Genomic DNA, 18,799 nt, shown 5'->3' on the forward strand with positions numbered 1-18,799 from the left:
TCTCAATTCAACTATCTAATTTGTTGCTCAACTGGTTAATGTAATTAATCTAATTAACGATCAAAATAATTTCCTCAGTTTCCTGCACAATATATTAAGTCCCAGTAGTGATATTTTAATTGCAGAGCATTGCTTGAAGGCGATATTTAGTTGGGTACATTCACTCTGTGTGCATGCTGATAAACATTTAGCCAGGTGGATGGACTCCAGTTCCTCTTGATGTCCACAACTGAAGTACGTGTCCATTGGATAAAACTCAAAAGTGCTTTTTCAGGAAAATGGGGTAAATCATAATCGGTTACATGATTGTAATTTTTAACAATAGCATAACAAATATTTTCTTGAAATTGTTGAGTCCTATTGCTGGAGTTTCAGAATCTGTGCAGATTGTAGCAACATCAGATGACTCATTTGCCAACACAGTGCATGTACTTTTCTGAATTTTGAATGTGTTGTGTATGTTTAAAATGAAAACATTTAGTTAATAGTTTACATTGATCCATTAAATTGAATCATTTCTGTGACAGGGGCAGCCAGGTGAGAATGGAAAACCTGGACCAAAGGTGACTACTGGTTTATTTTAAGATTAAAACAACATTAAGGATAACCTATAATACAACACATAATGCATAAATACTTAGATGTATCCAAGTCTTACAGGTTTAAAAGTGAAGCTGGTTCAAAATCATAAATTTTGAATTCTGATGAGTTAATTGGCCTTTTCCACTCAAGAAAGCAGCAAAGTTTAAAACTATATGCATAACTTTGATCCTGTGCACATTTTGTTGTATTTTTCTGCAAGAACACTTTAAAATCATAATTTGAGGCCTGAAATTAAAATATCCTGATGGTTATTTGGGAATGTTTAAGCAGTGCAATCAAAATGATGCAACGGTGCATTCTAACATTGTTTAGCTTTGTGGGCAAATGCCCCTGCTGTTTACATTAAACTTCCATTGATTCGTATTAAATTGTCGCTCATATGAAAAATGACTGTGGATATTCAGTCATCTGAAGAGCAGTGAAAATAAAACATTATGAAAACGTTCTAGAAAACGTCCTTTTGATTTAGTTTGTGGTTCTGTTTTGTCTTTTGCCTGATCGTTGTGATCGACCATTAATGTGAGACAGAGTTCAGCTGCATCCTGCAGAAAACTGCTTCCTGTTCCCTCAAGCGACTTTTCTATTTTCTGATTACTAACCGCATGGATGTTGTGTTGATTGACATTATGTAAAAGAAAAATGACAGTTCATCAGGTGGCTGTTAGGGATATTTTAATCAAGACCAATTTAAAGAGCCATCACTGCCCTTCCTGCAACCACAGAGATGGTCTAATTAATAATGCATTGGCTTTCTTTAAAACATACAATGGTAGTGTTTTTATTGATTCAAATTAACGAGGTTTAATTGTAAACACACAAATGTCAAGACAGAGAGCCTTAAAAACACATTTTGTAACATTACAACTACAACCACAAATCCATTTCTCTAGGATTTTATGTGATGGACCAGCACCAAGTATTGTACAACTAGAAGAGTAAATAAAATGTTGAAATTCTATTTACTCTCCCTTTCAAGGGGCAGTGTATAGTTTTCAAGGCACCGTAGTTCTCGGTTACGATTTACTGAGTCATTGTTATTATCACACGGATTACACTGAAATCCCATGTTGTCATCATCATGGGAGCATGAAGCAAGGTCAACATTTGCTGAATGAAATGTGCCACCAGTTCATAAAATGATCATGGCTGCCCCGCTGCCGATCCACACGGCATCAGTAAATGACATCGGAGCTCGGGGAGAGCGTCTCTCCCGTCTCGCCTGTCAGTAACACCATTTGAATCCAGGCCTTTGATGTCTCCTCTGCTCTACTTCTGTATGACTCTGAGAGAGATTAAAGCAGGCATTAATAATTCCCCTTGTTAAACATGCTGACAACCCTTGTTTTTTTTATGTGAAATTCCTCTGCGTTTGCTTATTTGGCTACTGTATAAAAGTTACCCTCCAATTTATTTCCCTAACCATGATGTTCTGATGACATTTTTTAGGGGGAAATTGGTGAAAAAGGACAAAAGGTAAAGTTGTTAAAAATTGTAATCCACTATGTTTAGATGATACATATTCACCTGACTTTTTTTTTTTTTTTTTTAAGGGTGAGCCAGGTATTGGTTATAGAGGGCCAGAGGGCCAAGCTGGTCCCCCAGGACAAAAGGTAAAATTTCACTCCTTATTAATTAGAAAACAAACAAATATTATACCAACAATTAACTGATAGCTTACTTAGAAATTCTTGGAAAACCAATCAGTCCCTGCAGATTGGTTTCTTTAACATTAATTTTAATTGACTTTGTTTCTCATTGCAGTTTTAATTCAGGGAATTAATTGGTCCTGTGACTCACTCCCGCATTTAAATCTGTGCTTGAGCTTTTCCTTTGCGAGAACGACTTGAACCGAAAGCAATTATTCAAATGTGATAAAAGAGCCGAATAATCACATTACATGGAACAAGTGCCTACCTGAGTGCTTGTCTTCCAAACTTTCAGTTCTTCTCAGCATTTTTAACACGCCTCAAATTGTGGCCTCAGGGTGAGCCAGGTGAGCCAGGACCTCCAGGAGCGCAGGGCATCCAGGGTATTAATGGAAATGCAGGAATACAGGGTATCCCAGGACTCAAGGGGCCTCCTGGAGATACAGGAGAGCCAGGCAGAGAGGTAAACAATTATATATTAAGCTTCAAAAACACTTCAGAGAAATCCAATATTCTCTTTCATTCCGGAATGAAATTAGCTCAAACATAGAAAAATACAGAAAATATGGAAAGAGTTATTCCGTTAAAGCGTTGTGTGTTGTTGTAGGGTGAACGGGGTAAAAGAGGGAAGAATGGATTGACTGGACCCCCAGGACCTAGAGGTGCACCAGGACCTGATGTATGAAGAAACTTTCCTTTTTTAAATTCTGTCTTTTACGTTAACTTTAGTCATTGCAAACAAACAAACGTGTTTATCAGTTGTGATTTTAAAAAAAATCAATTTTAACAATAACAAAAAACAAAAGTTGTATAACTGCACAATTAAAGCTGACAAAACATTCATTAAAGACTTTGGGGGATGATATTTAGGAATTTAAAAAGTAAAGAAGACGCTAAAAGTAGTTTAAAAAACAAAACAAAAAGAACACAGAAAAGCATGGAGCTGGAAATGTTACACTTTGGGAAATGTTACATCCTGGGCAGTCAAGACCTAGATCTTCATCTTCATCTTCATCTCATTTGGATTCTATGCAGCGACTTTAAACAGTCAAGAAACTTCTCAAACATTTTCCAGCTAAAAGTGAAGACTGGGGCAAACTTTCCTTTGAGTGGTTTTGAAGACTGGCAGATGGCAACAAGAATCATCTCAGTGATGTTATTTCAGACAAAGACTTGTCCTTGCTTTTGGTTTTAGGTAGAAACACATTCATTCTGTGAACAAAACAACTTTACTTGTTTAAGGGCAATCAAATCACTTTATTTAAACAAGATGAAACATTAATATGAGAACATTTCTCATTGGAAGGATGAACGTTGAATAGGATGTCCTGGTGTCTACCTTTATAGTTTTTGTTTTCATGTAAAATCACAACTCTTTTAAGGAACATTTTAGCCTTTTCATACTGTTTCGTCTGATTGCCTGAACAGAACCAAATTTAGCATGTTCTCTTTGAAGGGTCTTCCTGGAGTACCTGGTGTCAAAGGAGAAAAGGTAACAACTCTGACCTAGAAATGTTTTTTTTTGTCTTACACATAATGAGTAAGTTTATGGCATGTTCGATTTCTTAGTCAAAAGTTAGAATTTCCATTGTTAAAGTCTTAAGAACTCCCTGCACAGAATTCCCATCAGCTGATACTCGATGTCATAGAAAACATAAAGTTAGCATTTACTTTTCACATGCACTTCCAATTCTGTCTGTGAACATGTTCCATGTTTGAATGCATAAAATGGAACAAAACCCATTTTTATACCTTGTATTGAAGAAAAATTATTTTTAAAATAGAAGTATCTTTTCCAACGACGCAATGTCTGAGACAGATTGGGCGGGGATTCGAACCGGCAACCTACTGGTGACAAGATGAAGCCCAACACCCACAGTCACTGCTGCCCCCAAATGTCTAGAATAAAAGTCAGTATAGACTTAGTGAGAGTACCATCAGTAAGTTGTTTTAGTTTATCATTGTATGTTACTCTTTTTTTTAATTGTTATTCCTTCAGTGTTTTTTATTACTAAAAACTAAAACTACAAATACATCGAGCAAACAAAACGTCTCAAATGCACCAAATATTTCACCAGGGTGACGGTATTCCAGGTCAGCCCGGTGCTAGAGGAGTTCCTGGTCCACCTGGCAGACAGGTGAGCTCTCTGCATCTTTTCATCTTCTATTGTCGATGTGTTTATGTAGTTTAACTTGACATAGTCGGTTCTTTTTGGGATAATTACAGAGAGTTTTCTTTTCAGGGTGAAAGGGGAACCGCAGGTGTTAAAGGAAGCCCTGGTCATATTGTGAGAAACTTCTCACTTTTTTTGTAAGTGACACAAATATCTAATCAATCTGTTAGATTTTCTTTTCTTTTTTTTTTTCAATTCTTCAACCAGGGTCCAAAAGGCTTGCGTGGCAACAAAGGAGAAAAGGTGAGAGGCTTTTACAATATTACCTCATATTTATTTTAAAAAATTTTAAATAATATGTTCCTGGCTGACGTTTTGTGTTAATGCATGTTGGCAAAGATGGTAACGACTTAGGATATTTTTATAGTCATTACTTTTATTAAATTCAGTATTGAGCTTTCTGCTTTATTAAATAAAGTGCTCAGTGGGTTCAGATGTTTTTCTTGTGTGATATAAAAAAGATATATATCTGAGAAAATCAAGCAGAAAAAGTTTAATCCAACAACCAAAACTAAGTTAAAAACAAAATCCCATAAACCATGAAGGATGTATCAAAAGGCATCACTCAAAAAAATATAAATAAATAAAACTGCCGCCATGTTGCTTAAACTTTCTCCGTATGGATTATGGAGCATTTTGGTGTTGAAAGGTAAAGTAGCTGCTTAATGATGCTGCAGATAAACCCTTATGTTGTCTTAATTTAAGCTGAATTTGTCATCTTAATGCTGACGGGATGTAAGGAGTATGTTTACATTGTCATTATGACACTGATATCACTGAGGCAAGATGACGGATTAAGACTCATTTCCTGACTGAAATATGGGCATATTGTGGAAAAGCTATTTGATTACGTCAAAAAAAGAAAAAAAAACCTGTAGGTTTGCAGAAGACTTGCTTTATCTGTAAAGTCAGGTCAGAATGAAAAATGCTTCATTTATCTTTGTCTTGTTCTTTGCTGCCAAGCAGGTTCTGTTGTCTCATTGTCAGTTAAGAGTCTCATCTGAAGCCGTTCAAAACTGTCGACCTAATAATATATCAATACTGCAATTTTTTTCCCCTCTAACTCAAAGACTAGAGTAACCTGCAGATTTTTTTCCCCTCCAAATATTTAAGTTAAATATAACCCTAAGATAACACTGACATGATATGTCTATTAAATATATACACAAAGGCCTGGAAGTGTACTCACAAGACCAACCTTTGTATTGTCTTCACCTTTTTTTCCTTATTGCATTTCACATTTAAACTGGAGCTCTGCTGCTTTGGCTGCCATCAGCTCATGTATTTTCTCTCTAGATTTCGCTGAGCGATTCCGTCAATGATTGTAGGAATTATTTGTGAGTCTTTTGAGATTTGTCAAAGATAGATTGTGTTTGATGATGAGTTTTGCTTACTGGCAGCAAAGAGCCATGAAATATGAAACATTTATTGACGTTTCGGATGAAAATGATTGTATTTCGGAATATGTAAGTCTCAGCTCCGCTTCTTTTCAGGGAGACCGCGGCGTACCTGGACTCAGAGGAGAGAGAGTATGAAATTTACACCCACTGCACCCTGTTTCAGTTTAAATTTTAAAGAGCCTTCACCTTCATATTACAAAAACAAAACAGTTTGCATGATGTATTTATTTATTTATTTTTTGCCCAAATCCTTTTTTTTAATTTTTATTATTTTATTTCTGACATGATTTCACAAATGAATACCATCCTGCAGGGGAGCGCACTTCAGATTCAAGGACCTCGTGGGTTCAAGGGCTCCAAAGGGGACGCGGTGAGATCATCTTTATTGTGTAGGCCTTTCTTCTGTTGAAAAGCAAATTAAATTGTGTTTGAAGTATTTTCAATGCGTTTTCAATTCTACAGAACCGTTCATGACACACTTTAGAGTTTGCAGACCTTTAGTTTAATCCATATGTAGAAAATGGATGAAGATGAAGTGTTTCAAGAAGACGATAAATTTATTAGCCGGAATTCCTCTGAATGGTTTTCTGCTAATATATGTAGTTTATGTTTAGATGATTCATAACTGATAGAAAGAATCCTTTACGTTTATTCAGACGGCATCCTGAAAAAAAGACAAATATGAGTTTTACTGGAACTGTGACTGGCTATTCAAAAATATGGGATGTGCAAATATTCTGTTTGATTTTAGAAGCTTCATTTTATGCATCAAATATGGTCAATGTTTACATCAGTAGATTTTCATCTGACGCAACAATATATACAGGATTTATCCATTAAATGCATAGAAACCTCTCCACGTTTGACGAGCAACGGTGGAGAAACCCATCACAGTTTAGCGGCTGTTCAACTCGCTTACATTCAGAAAAAAACGTGTGTAAATCTGCTTACTAGGAAAAAAAATCATTTTGGCTGCAGTGGTGATGGTATTAAAAGAACTACAAAGGAAGTTATTGGAAATGTTGTTTTAGGGTGAGAGGGGCCTGCCAGGTTTCGACGGGGATAAAGGAGAGAAGGGTGAGGACGGTCCTCCGGGAGTAAAGGTAACAAATGAAGTGCTGACATTTTAAGTGTAATTTGTTCACGTATTTCCTTGCAAGTTTGTTTTTTTTCCATCTCAAATTCTGACTACTTGCCACATAAACACATTTTTGATCAATCTTATCAGGGCCTTAAAGGGGATGCGGGCACTAAAGGGGCACTGGGCCGATTTGGAGCGCGAGGGCCGGTGGGCCAGAAAGTAAGCATGACATGCAGCAACATGAGATTCAGTGGGTATTGCTGTTTGACAGCACTGTGATAAAGATGGTCACAATTTTTTATAGGGGGAAGCCGGAGAGCCAGGGCTGAATGGAGTGATGGTAACAAATCAGTAATAATTTCTAAATCTTCAATTGGTAAAAGAAGTCTGTCTTAACAGAGTTATTGATATACTATATACACCAGAAGTTAATTAAGTGATGATGTGCAAAAACTCCAGTTTTTTATTCATTCTAGGGGCTGAACGGACAGCATGGAATGGATGGAGACAAAGGCGACAAAGGAGATGTTGGACTTCAAGGCATGCAGGGTGATCAGGTACTATCAAACAAAAATATCAAACTTGAATAAAACCACTGCTCTCATGCTATAGGCTTCTCATTGTCTTATTAGAATCCCTATGTGAATTTAAAAATGTATGTTACAAGTTATATGTTGGACATTAATTGCAATTCCTTTTAATGCAAACAAAATATTGACAAGTTTTAGTCTCACAATTCTTGCTAAAGATTATTGCAGTATGACATTTTATGGATGTGGATTAAATAGATTTAGCCTCTTATTGTTACGGTTGTGTATCTGATTCATGTGTTTTTCACAGGGCGGTCCAGGAGAACCTGGCTTATCTGGAGAAATGGGGGAGAAAGGAGAAAAGGTTTAGTCATCCATTATGTCTTTGTAGCTCATTATTCTCTTCCCTGTTTCCTGATGTGCTTGAGTTTCCAGTTTGCTTCAACCTTTCCCAGGGTCTCAGAGGGTTTCCTGGACGCACCGGAAACCCCGGGCAAGACGGCGAAAAGGTTAGCTTTAGCTTTATGATTCTCATGATATTAAAGAGTAAACTGTGTCATATGGAGTCAAAATGTGGAAACGTTTATGTGACTTGAACTTTTTCACATCTTGTCACCATAACTAGAAACTTTTGGGGGGATTATGTGTGATTGCCTGGGTGTGGCTGACTGCACTTTATTGATTAGCATTTTAGAAGAAAATGGACCCATGTATCTCTTATCTTCAGCTTAATAATTATGCTCTGCTTTGTGCTTATTTGTCACATAAAATACCAATAAAATACATTTGGGTTTGTAGCTGAAATGCAACATATGAAACGGTTCGAATATTTAATCTCCTAAACAGGGAGACCCAGGCGTGCCTGGCAGTGCAGGTTTAGCAGGACTTAATGGACTCACAGGACGTAAGGTAAACATACAAATCCACTCATTTTTCCACTCAACAGCATTTCAAGAGATGCATGCACTCATTTTTTCTATATTTATAAAATCTTAGGGGGACAAAGGAGTTGGAGGGACCAATGGTGCTGATGGTGACCCAGGAGAGAAAGGGGTTAAGGTTTGTAAATTCAATGTAACATTACACTGGATACATATTTAGTTTTCCATGTGTTAGTAATCTTTGTTTTCTCAATTAAACTCCACACATCAATTGTTTTGTAAAATTTAGGGTGCTGCAGGTTTCCCCGGATTTCCAGGCTTCAAGGGGTCAGCTGGCAGTCCGGGACTAGATGGAGATGAGGGACCACCCGGAGTCCCTGGTCCTCATGGGGATACGGGACCCAAGGTACTTTAACCCAGTTTTGGGGCTGTATAGTTTGTGCTTTCATTCATTTAAACACAGTAAACCTAAGTATGATTTGGCTGAACGTGTATCAACACCACGGGCCAACAATGTCGCCGGGTTTTAAGTCGTGCATCACTTAAACAGCCTGTTCTAGCCTGAGTTTAAAGCCTTTTGTCTTTGTAATTCTCATTTTGTAAAATGCAACCTTCACCTTAGATTGTGCTTCTTTCTTTTTGCCACATGTCCCTAAATGTTTACTCATGACCATTTAATGGAAATTATAAAGTTAACCCCTCAGCCCCCATAAAAAGAATCCAGCAGAATATTATTTGAGTCAAACAGACTCTCTTCCAAATATTCTCATCTCCCAACTAAATTTCTCCACTTCATGTAAAAACACAACGGGGTGGACTGAATATGTGACATGGTGATGGGGACGAGCGGCGCTTGATTACAGTCATCAATGTGCCTTCGTGAGAGAACGACAGCGTGTGCTAGGCTCTGAAGACAGCGGAGACACGTCCCAAATTAACACACACACGCACACACACACACAGATCTATTTTTGTCTGCATCCTTCAAGTAATATCTTACTCAATTACATCCTTTCAGCAACAATTACCGGACTTTCTGTGTTAACACAGATTGGCTTGAAAATACTGATGAGGATATTCCAAAGGTGCATCTAACTGAAATGTCTTTCACAGTGTGGAGCAGTTCCGCTTTTGATTGGGTGTCATGGGTTTTGTCTTGCGGGGAGGTTTTGTTCAAAAGATACATTTTCCTCTTTGTACTTTTACTAACCAGGGTGAGCGGGGCAGGAGAGGCAAAACGAGGCCATGCCAGAGGGGGGTACCAGGAACCCAAGGACTGCGAGGAGAAACTGTGAGATCTATACTTGAAAGCTGTTTATTCATTCCTTATATCTGTGGTTTATCCTGCTTTGGACCCAAAGCTATTTACTGAGAGTTCTAGTTATGCCTTTCAAAAAGCATAAAGATAACTAAAAATATTTTCTCTTTATTTTTTTTATTTTTTGCTAAAGAGTTCTGTGTAGATAATGTTTTATTTTTACACTTCATTTTTGAAAAAGCTAAGAACAACCGCTTGTTGCATGAGATCAAGTAATTATATTATCAGGTTTTTGCTACTAAATTTGTGTAGTGGTCAAATAAATACTTGCAGTGCCTATTTATCTGGACTTGATTTAAATATAGTTTGTATCATGTAAACGTGTCCCTTAATGTTGCTGCTGCCACTACTTGGAATGGTTGAAAATAGGTTAGAAATGTTTGTTTTTGAAAGAAAATCATAATTTTCTTTGTATGTACAACAGTGCCAATTTATTCTTTATGTGGAAATTCTGAAAGTGAAAGTGCTCATGTTTTATTACCACTAGGGTTCAGAGGGTATGGAAGGAGCAAAGGGGGAAAAAGGAGATCCTGGATTATCAGTATGTCAGCCTAATATTTCCATTCAGAATCATTTTTAAAACCTTTTTGAATAACTGACCACCTAAATCCTGCTTTTATCTTTGTGAAGGCTGAAGAAGTGAAGGAGCTTGTCAACCAGGAGGTGGTTGAAAAGTGCGGTAAGAGGCTACACGGCGCTGAAGCCATACTTTATGCATTTACTTTACTCTGTATTTTGTCCAAAACTGAATAAACATGTTCTTTCAGGGAGGTCTACATATTCTGACAGTGTCTGTGTGCATGTTGGTGTGTACACGTGTGTGGCTGTTTGCTGTCAAGCTCCTGTGGCAGCAACATGGCACCCCTGTGTGTGGAGCCATCTGTTATGTTCTCTCAGAGGAACACACACCATGGTGCCAGTAACAGTAGAGTCATTCACAAACACGCGACTACAATTAAGAGGGACGCCTCCCCAAAAAAATCTGTTCACCTACAAGACACGCAACCGTGACATTTTCTTGTCAACTTTTATGTTTCACACCAAAGTTTTCTATGCAAGAGATGTTCTGGATTAAAAATGTTCTGTTACTTGATAATATACTGTTGATTGTGTAACTCTTGTTTTTTTTTTTTTTGTTTTTTTTTCAGGACTGGAATACAAGTTTATGGTAAAGTCTGTGGATCCGGATGCATCGTACGTGGTAACTGGTAGCAAAACTACCAGTAAGCCCAAAGATTTAGCAATAACCATCTCTACTGTGACTGAACGTCACAAAGAAAGGATGAGACATGACTTTCAAAAACAAGAATCCAACAGCAACATGAAAGAAATTACAAGTACTCTTCCACTGAATCTCGAAGAAGCCAGGAGCTCACGAAATCACACTGGTAAGAAAAAAAAAAAACTTGCAACACAAATGTCAGCAGATTTGAACCCTCTGGCCAAGCTCACAGATTGCTCAGCTACAGTGTGACCAAAAGTGGGACTAAATGAGCACACAACTCAAACATATGTGGAGCAGCTGTGTGTTGGACATTTAAAATGTTCTGTCTGTGGTTCCTTTTTATGGTGGTGGAGATTTTCAAGCAAATGGTATCATTAGTGTGCTCTGACTTGTTCTGATAACGTAAAGTACTTGAGCGTAGTTCTACTTAAAAATGGAAAATGCATCATATGCATGACATATGTTTCAGAAATGTAAATATACACTTTTTATTACTAAGTCACACTCCATGAAACCAATTAATGAAAAACATCCACAGTCAGAAATCACGTCCTGCTTTATTTGTAATTCTAGCTTCAGGTAAAAACAACAACAACAAAAAACATCAATATGCACTAACATGACTATGAATTCACATGAATGTATATTTAACATTTTATTCATTTGACCAATATTTCCATTCCATGGTAATTATGAAATTATACATGAAATTACATAAGTATTGTTTTTAACCAGGATCTGAACTGTGTTCTTGCTTTACCACTGATAAGGTAACATGTCCAACAGTACAGCAGTCAAATCGCCTCAGTTGGGTTTCTCTTGCATAAATTTTGATGTGTTTGCACTTTGAAAAATTGACCCTCAGGCAAAATTCTGATTCAAGACTCGCCTACCCGACTGCTGCAATTGATTTAAAATAATCCAGTGCAAAATTAAATCAGTGCAGTTTTTTGACCAGTAATTTTTTTGTTGTTCTCTCACTTCAATTTAGATTTTTTTTTTTAAGGCTGCTAGAGGCTAAATCCAGAACGTACAAGCCAGTACTACAAAGACATTGTGTAGATCAAAGCAGTTTCATGTCAGACTGCTTCCTGAGCGATTGGGGAAAAATGTTGGTCTGTAGAAGAGTGAAGGAGAAATAGACCTCAAAAGACGTTTACCTTTTACACAGTAACAGGTTGTTCTGCAAAGCATTCACTCTGAGTGACCAAAATACAAATGTGCATCAAGTTTTACAGATTTGTATTTGCTATTTTTTTTAAAAAAAACAACAATGCACAATTTTTCTCCCAGGCTAGAGTTATTGACTACTTTATGTTGGTCTGTTATGTATTACCCCATAAAAAAGAACCATTGATGTTAATGTACTTTTTGCTCAGTAATCTAGTTGAATTTTATTGGGACCACCAAACAATTGATTTTGATTTAATTTACATTTCCCGAATACAGTCAGTAAATTAGTTTTGTTTTGTTCCTTTCAGTACTACAAACTCCATCTCCCCCTCTTTTAAAAGAAAAAGAAATTGAATGCTTGTCATATTTGAAAATTTCTTCAAGAACCTAAATATTAGCTGTGATTCCTCCAGAACTTTTAGTTTAAAGTTTGCATAACAATATTGAAAAATGAATGAAAGGACGCTCCACGACACCCTCATACGGCATTCAAATGAGTCCAAAATGCCGCCGGCGCTCATTAGGTGCTGGTCCAGAGAGAGGGGCTATGTGTTCGTCTTTGATGGCTGAGTTCAGCGCGATGTTCAGCTTCTGATTAGATGTATTTCTGTTTTTAGATTCTCATGAGGGATGGGCTGTGAAGTCGAGAGAGAGGAAGAGAAGACGACTATCTGGTTCTAAGGATGATAGTGAGTGGCCAAGACTTCCAATTTTCTTCCTATTTCAGCCAATTCCTTTGGTTGTTTGCTCGGTCCTTTTTTTTTTTTTTTTTTTACTTTAACTCTTTTTCATACACAAAAAATGAGCTGAAACAGTTTATGCTTTAATGTATGTGTGCTATTTCTTAAGTATCAGAAATAATTTTCTACTTGTTGGCTCTTCATTTTGAGTAAATACAGTGACAAATAGAGAACATGACATGGGACGCAATGTGAAAATTCCTTCAACAGAATAAAAATTAACACATTTTAATAACCTACATAACAGCAACAATTATTTGCTTTATGGTTTCATTCTTATGTTCATTATAAAAACAGTAGGTGTGCAATGAGTTTTTAATTGACTTTTTCCAGTTAGCTTATTTTTTTTTATCAATAATGACACAATTTGACATTTTTACCTGGGATTGTATTTGAAACAACAATTACTGTAGAAAAACACGGTCGCTCATGATGCTGTAGTTGGTTTCTAATTTGGCACTATGGGAGAATCTTTTTCACATCTTGACTCTCTCAAAACTTGCATGCTCTAACTACTGCAATTTGTGAAACCCTAAAAAAATGTGCTCTTATATGTTCATACATGAAAACCTGTGCAAAGACTTGTCTAAAAGTTGCTGGGGGGATAATGTCCCTTTGTGTGTTTAAAATCCAGTAGCCTGAGTACCAGGAGGGTCATGAAATGTGGTGTTATTCTGATGTCTTCCACTACTTGTTCATGATAGAACTGGCCTTCCTAGCTTATTCAGTCCTGTTCTCTGAGCTGCTGCTCCAGCTGCTGAAGAAAAGTGTAGAAAAATGTTTCCACATCCAGACTTTATTCTCTTTCTCAACTTTGTTTCCTTTCTTCCTTGTGTCTTCACTTTCTCCTCCCTCCGCCGCTATTTTCTCTCTGTATGTCTAAGTATAAAAATAAATCCAAACGGAGTATGTAAATCAGTTAAATGTTTAAATGTAATTATGTGGCAAGTCCCACATTTTTCTCCTCAAAGTAACTCTTCTTTACCTCACTTGTGCTTTCAGTGACCGATCGCTGTTTGCTACCAATGTCGGAAGGAGCTTGTTCAGAATACGCTCTGGTCTGGTATTTCCACAGCCAGTCGGGGGAATGCAGGCCTTTTGTATTCGGCGGCTGTGGTGGCAACCAAAACCGATTCACATCTAAACAGGACTGTGAGAGTCTATGTGGAACAAAGAGCGGAGTGACAGAAACTCGGTCAGCTCTGACGGAGGACCTGCCTTCAGACAGCTGATGCAGTGACGAAAATTCAGATTCTGTCCGTCAGTGTGGTGTTACTGAAGATACACTGTTTTTGTTTTCTATATTTCTTTTATTTATAATTTTTTTTGTGAAAGCAGTTTGATTTCTGGACGTTTACCAGTGAACAGAATTGAAATGTGAGCAACAGTATGAGAGAGCCTGTACTTTTTCCTGTATTTGTTTTATTGGTGAAACTGACGTTGATTGAGTGTTTTTTTTTTTTTTTATGTGATTCTAATTAATGCTACTGATAAAAATTAAAACTGGTTTTATGTGTGTGATTTTTACTACACCTGATTCCGTTTTCACCTCATTACTGCAGATCGCGGTCACCTTTCTTATGCCCTACATGATGCAGTCTGCAAAAATACGAAGCTGGTGGCTGGTTTCCTGCTGCCTCTGTCATCACCACATATGTTTGTTTGGTGGGGGGTGTAGTGGGTCGGGCTGGGAGCCAGATGAGAGGCCAACAGGGGCCCAACCAATCTACATCATAGAGTCTCAGCTGTGGCAGGGGATTCCTGTGTGGTCGCTCGTGTAGGAGTGACGCACATTAACTGGGACCTTTTCCCTCCCTTTTAAAAACTCACATTAAACCACGGTGGAAAGGCAGAGATTGGAGAGTTGATACATTATTTTAACTCCTATGACAATATTTCTGTGAAATGTCTGATTGGATGGGTCTTAGGTTGATTACTGAAAGTAGAAAACATGACCAAGCTATCAGAAAATGCTTACATGAGCAATCACCCTCGGGCTTCCTTCGTGTTGGTCACGATTCTGCCCCCGTGATCTACTCCCACTCTCCAAAATGCTTTACAAATATCCAACATGCAGTGCCTGGCAGAGGTACACTTAAAGTTGTTCACATTTTGCCACATTACAGACACAAATTTCAACATGTTATTGGGATGTTAAATGACTGACCAATGCAAGGTCCAACATAACTGTGAAGAGTAAAGAAATTTAGTTTTCAATCTCTAAAGCAGGGATGTCTGGTGTTCTGGGAGTTGACCAAATGTTGGGGTGGGTAGAACTTTTCTTTGGGGTTGTGTGGGGCCGCTGCCATGGGGGCTACACTGGGGGGTCAGCGCCTCCCTCTCTTGATAGATCTTGGTGGACATGGGTGCCTAGTGGAGTCTGCGTGGGAACTGGCTTCCTGGGAGAGCATCTTTGCAAAGTGTTTTATGTTCAGTTTTAAAGCACTTCATGTAAGCTTGAAAAATAGTTTTTCTTTCTTTTTACTTTCCAGTTTTAATTGAAATAGTCTTGTTGGATAAATGCTGAACAATTATTAACCTCCTGACAGCTTTGTTTTATACTTTTACTGTCTCATTGTAATTTAATTGCATGGAAAGAAACGGGGAAACAATTCAATAGTAGAACAATCAGACATTTCTCATATAACCGACTCATTTGTATGAATAATCCCAAATATCAACACTTTTGTCATAAAAACAGATAAAAATAAGAGATCTTGTTGAACAGGCTAAGTGTCTTCCAGAACTGTAATGCAGAAGATATAATACTGAAGAGGGCCATGCAAATCAATTTTAGAGATCAACTGCAGGGAAGGAGAAGTGGGAGGACTCTTAAGTCTTCAATCACAGTGTGTAATTAATCGAGCTGTGACCGCTTCAATCCTTATGAATGAAAACGTTAATAAAAGGAATATTCAACATGGCTTTGATTCAGTCTTTGCTATCATTGGTTCTGTTTGTTTTACTCTGTACTGTAGTTTAGTGTATAATTCTCTTCAAAATCTACAATTTATCACAACGGAAAAAATGTTCAACAGTTTTTCTTTTGGCTTACTTTTAAAAGACTAACTCCTCATTTTGTTCAGTTCTTGCATACACATTACCCACCATGACATTTTATGCCTGCCATTCACAGTGCCACACCTTCATCTGCTTACAAAAACACATTTTAATGCCCTGCTACACATCTTGATGCCTTTTTGGTTTTATTGCATTTGTTTGTAGCCTGAGCTTTTATGTGGGAGTCCCTGGAGTTTTAATTAATAAATCAACTCTTGGTAAAAATTACCTTGGTCCCTACCATAATGATTTCTAATCAAATTGGTTAAGAAAATGGTCTTTCTTCCCAACTTGAGCAACATAAAGAGTTTTCATACCTGAATTAACTTTGAACATCTATTTACAGCAAATAGCTATAATGTTTTCTGTTGGGACTTTACATAGCGGAGAATGATTGTTTTAAATGTCTTGTCAAAAAAAAAAAGTATGTAAAAAGTTTGACATGCATCTGCTTTCAGTCCCACTTGTTCAGTTCTTTGAACAAACACTTTTTACTTCAGTTACATCAATAAAACTGCACAGGTAGCTCCTAAAAATGCTTTTCTCTACACCATTCCATTGTAACTGTGGCTTAAACCAGTTTAGAGTTGTTCTCTTCTTGGACCATAAACCACCTTCGTTTCCTTTTAAATGTTTGCTTCTTTCGAGGACTAAAAAGAAGATGAATAGAAAGCATACCACAGTTTCAAAAACATATATATTTCTTCATATATTTAAAAATGAGTCACTCGTTTCTCTTACATAAATTTTTGGTCAAATCCATTGAAATCTGTTGATGTAAGAAAATTTGGCTCAAATGGAGCTCTCCATGGTGCTGACAGGTTTAAAGCTTTCTCGTTTCAAACTCGGGTTTTCTAAGTCGTGATGACTGCTGTCCATAAAAAGAGATTGCAACTTTTTTTATTATTCTTTTTTTTTTTTTCTCCCTCAACCACTACATCACTGCATGACGACCAATGGGACGACTCGGAGAAAAACCAAAATGTCAAAGGAATGACGTTGTTGCTGGCGTAGGACTGCAGTTTGAAGTATTCTACTAAATGGAATGGACAAGGAAGACACTCTGCCGGGCAGACAGACTGTGCGCACTGTTGATCTCCAAACACTGATAGTTTGTCGGGGTTTGAAATTCATAAATTCGCAGGAAGATTTCTGGTTGTTGGCTTCTCTTTCCAGGCTGGTACCAAATCAAAAGAATATTCTTTATCGTAGGACAAGAGAGGTAAATACATGGGGTTTTTTTGTTTTGTTTGTTTTTAACATGCATTTGTGTCTTTGGGGGGATCTATTTCTCTTCATCAGATTGGGGTTAACTTAAAATAAAACGCTATATTTCAAATATTGCTCGCACCAAAAAAAAAAGTGGGTTGTTTCTCTTTAAAAACTGTTTTGAAGTAGAGAGAAAGTAGTTTTAACTCATTTCCATCCTCTGCATCTCTTTTTTTTTTCGTCCCAGAGGACACAGCATGCTGTCGTCCCTGAAGACTCTGCTGCTGCTCTCCGTCCTGTGCGCACCGACCTCCAGCCTGTGCCTGCGCCTCTACCAGAGCGGCTCCGACCTTCTGTGCAACGACCACACGGCTCTGGGGGCTCGAAGTGAGGAGAGCGAGCCGGGCTACTCCCCCGTGGATGCCTGGGCTTCCCTCCTGCAGTCCGCGGACTATCTCTCCTCATCCACCTCCTCGTCCTCTGCAGAGTCCAGTCGGGAAAAAAGGACTTCAAGTCCCGCGAACTACCGCTTCATGAGTCGGACGAAGCTCAGAGGGCAGATGCTGCGCAACAACATCAAAGGGGACCGGAGGAGCAGACTGACCCTGTCCCTGGATGTCCCAACCAACATCATGAATGTCCTCTTTGACGTGGCCAAAGCCAAGAACCTGCGCGCAAAAGCGGCGGAGAACGCGCGGCTCCTGGCGCAGATTGGACGGAGGAAATGAGAAAACGCGGAGAAACTTTGACTCAGCAGAGGGCAATGACTAAATGTAATCAATAACTTTATGTCTCCTCGAATAAACAACAACTTGTTTCTCTAGGGGAACATTAAAATATCCACGCTAACAGGTGAAATCATAACTGCAGTGATCTCAATGTTTGTGAATTAACATCGTCTTTGTTGTACAAATGAAAGCACAGCGAGAAACCTGTCTGATATTTGACTTAACTTGATGAAACGGCGTTAAAGATGGCTAAATTTAGTTTTAAAATACATCAAAGTGAACATTTGATATAGACTGAAGTTTTTTTTGTTTTGTTTTGTTTTTGTGCTTATGATAACGCTTAATTGGCCTAAATTACTTTTGATTTTAAATATGTTTTAATAAACATAAAAAATTCTTAGTTTTGCAGTTGTCAGAAGCACTATTTTATATGGTGCTATAAAGTCACGTGATTAGCTTGGTTATATGGTCTTAATTCCAGAAAACAATAATCTATCGATTGTTTTTCGTTTTCTTTCAGCTTTGCGCACTAATGTCTGCAAAGTAAGTTAGAAAAAATATTGAGATATGTAGGATTTTGCCCATATTTAGATTTGGTGTTTTTAGGGCGAGCATAAATGTCGTTGCTGTTTTTTTATGTGTAATGTTTTCCTTTACTCAAATTCCCCACGAAACAGTGGCGCAAACAACTCGCTGACAATAAAATACTGTACAAATCATCTGCAGAGATCATGAATACAGTAAAATGCAAATGCATGTGAATGTATGTTGTCATCAGATGTCTCTTATTTTTCTACTTTCCAATAAAGGATTATTTTTCCTCAAATAAAGCAGATGTAACAACATACAACTGCCTCTTTCCATACAATATTAAAAGATACATAACATATTTTCCCACTGTCTCAAAACATGACTATTAATTTAATCGATTACCCTAAAACTATGCTGACAAGTGATTTTTTTATATATATATTTTTTGTCCGTTGTGTTTCTCTGCTGCCTTATGATGGACTGGCGACCTGTCCAGGTTG

At 37.7% G+C, this 18,799-nt stretch overlaps 2 protein-coding genes across 7 annotated transcripts in view; both read left to right on the forward strand.

The window, feature by feature from the left end:
* The window catches only part of col7a1l (collagen type VII alpha 1-like), a 75,289-nt gene extending 59,595 nt beyond the window's left edge, over positions 1–15,694 (forward strand). For 5 of the 6 annotated variants that reach the window (XM_032589488.1, XM_032589491.1, XM_032589490.1 and 2 more), the window contains 26 exons: positions 528–563; positions 2,050–2,076; positions 2,154–2,213; positions 2,587–2,712; positions 2,857–2,928; positions 3,706–3,741; positions 4,328–4,387; positions 4,493–4,537; positions 4,631–4,666; positions 5,917–5,952; positions 6,137–6,193; positions 6,855–6,926; positions 7,052–7,123; positions 7,209–7,244; positions 7,381–7,461; positions 7,745–7,798; positions 7,890–7,943; positions 8,281–8,343; positions 8,431–8,493; positions 8,605–8,721; positions 9,529–9,606; positions 10,121–10,174; positions 10,264–10,312; positions 10,782–11,021; positions 12,649–12,720; positions 13,774–15,694. In XM_032589488.1, the coding sequence (XP_032445379.1) occupies positions 528–563; positions 2,050–2,076; positions 2,154–2,213; positions 2,587–2,712; positions 2,857–2,928; positions 3,706–3,741; positions 4,328–4,387; positions 4,493–4,537; positions 4,631–4,666; positions 5,917–5,952; positions 6,137–6,193; positions 6,855–6,926; positions 7,052–7,123; positions 7,209–7,244; positions 7,381–7,461; positions 7,745–7,798; positions 7,890–7,943; positions 8,281–8,343; positions 8,431–8,493; positions 8,605–8,721; positions 9,529–9,606; positions 10,121–10,174; positions 10,264–10,312; positions 10,782–11,021; positions 12,649–12,720; positions 13,774–14,003 (1,926 nt within the window). In that variant the 3' untranslated portion in view covers positions 14,004–15,694. Of the gene's footprint in view, positions 1–527; positions 564–2,049; positions 2,077–2,153; positions 2,214–2,586; positions 2,713–2,856; positions 2,929–3,705; positions 3,742–4,327; positions 4,388–4,492; positions 4,538–4,630; positions 4,667–5,916; positions 5,953–6,136; positions 6,213–6,854; positions 6,927–7,051; positions 7,124–7,208; positions 7,245–7,380; positions 7,462–7,744; positions 7,799–7,889; positions 7,944–8,280; positions 8,344–8,430; positions 8,494–8,604; positions 8,722–9,528; positions 9,607–10,120; positions 10,175–10,263; positions 10,313–10,781; positions 11,022–12,648; positions 12,721–13,773 lie in introns of those variants that run through there. The other variant, XM_032589492.1, reaches the window with a different exon arrangement.
* Positions 15,695–16,839: 1,145 nt separating this feature from the next.
* Positions 16,840–18,615, forward strand: ucn3l (urocortin 3, like). The gene is made up of 2 exons (XM_032589493.1): positions 16,840–17,053; positions 17,288–18,615. Exon 2 carries the CDS (start codon positions 17,298–17,300, stop codon positions 17,766–17,768), a length of 471 nt encoding a protein of 156 aa, XP_032445384.1. The 5' UTR covers positions 16,840–17,053; positions 17,288–17,297; the 3' UTR covers positions 17,769–18,615.
* Positions 18,616–18,799: the final 184 nt, after the last annotated feature.

This window comes from Xiphophorus hellerii, chromosome 17 (assembly GCF_003331165.1).
Source record: "Xiphophorus hellerii strain 12219 chromosome 17, Xiphophorus_hellerii-4.1, whole genome shotgun sequence".
NCBI lineage: Eukaryota > Metazoa > Chordata > Actinopteri > Cyprinodontiformes > Poeciliidae > Xiphophorus > Xiphophorus hellerii.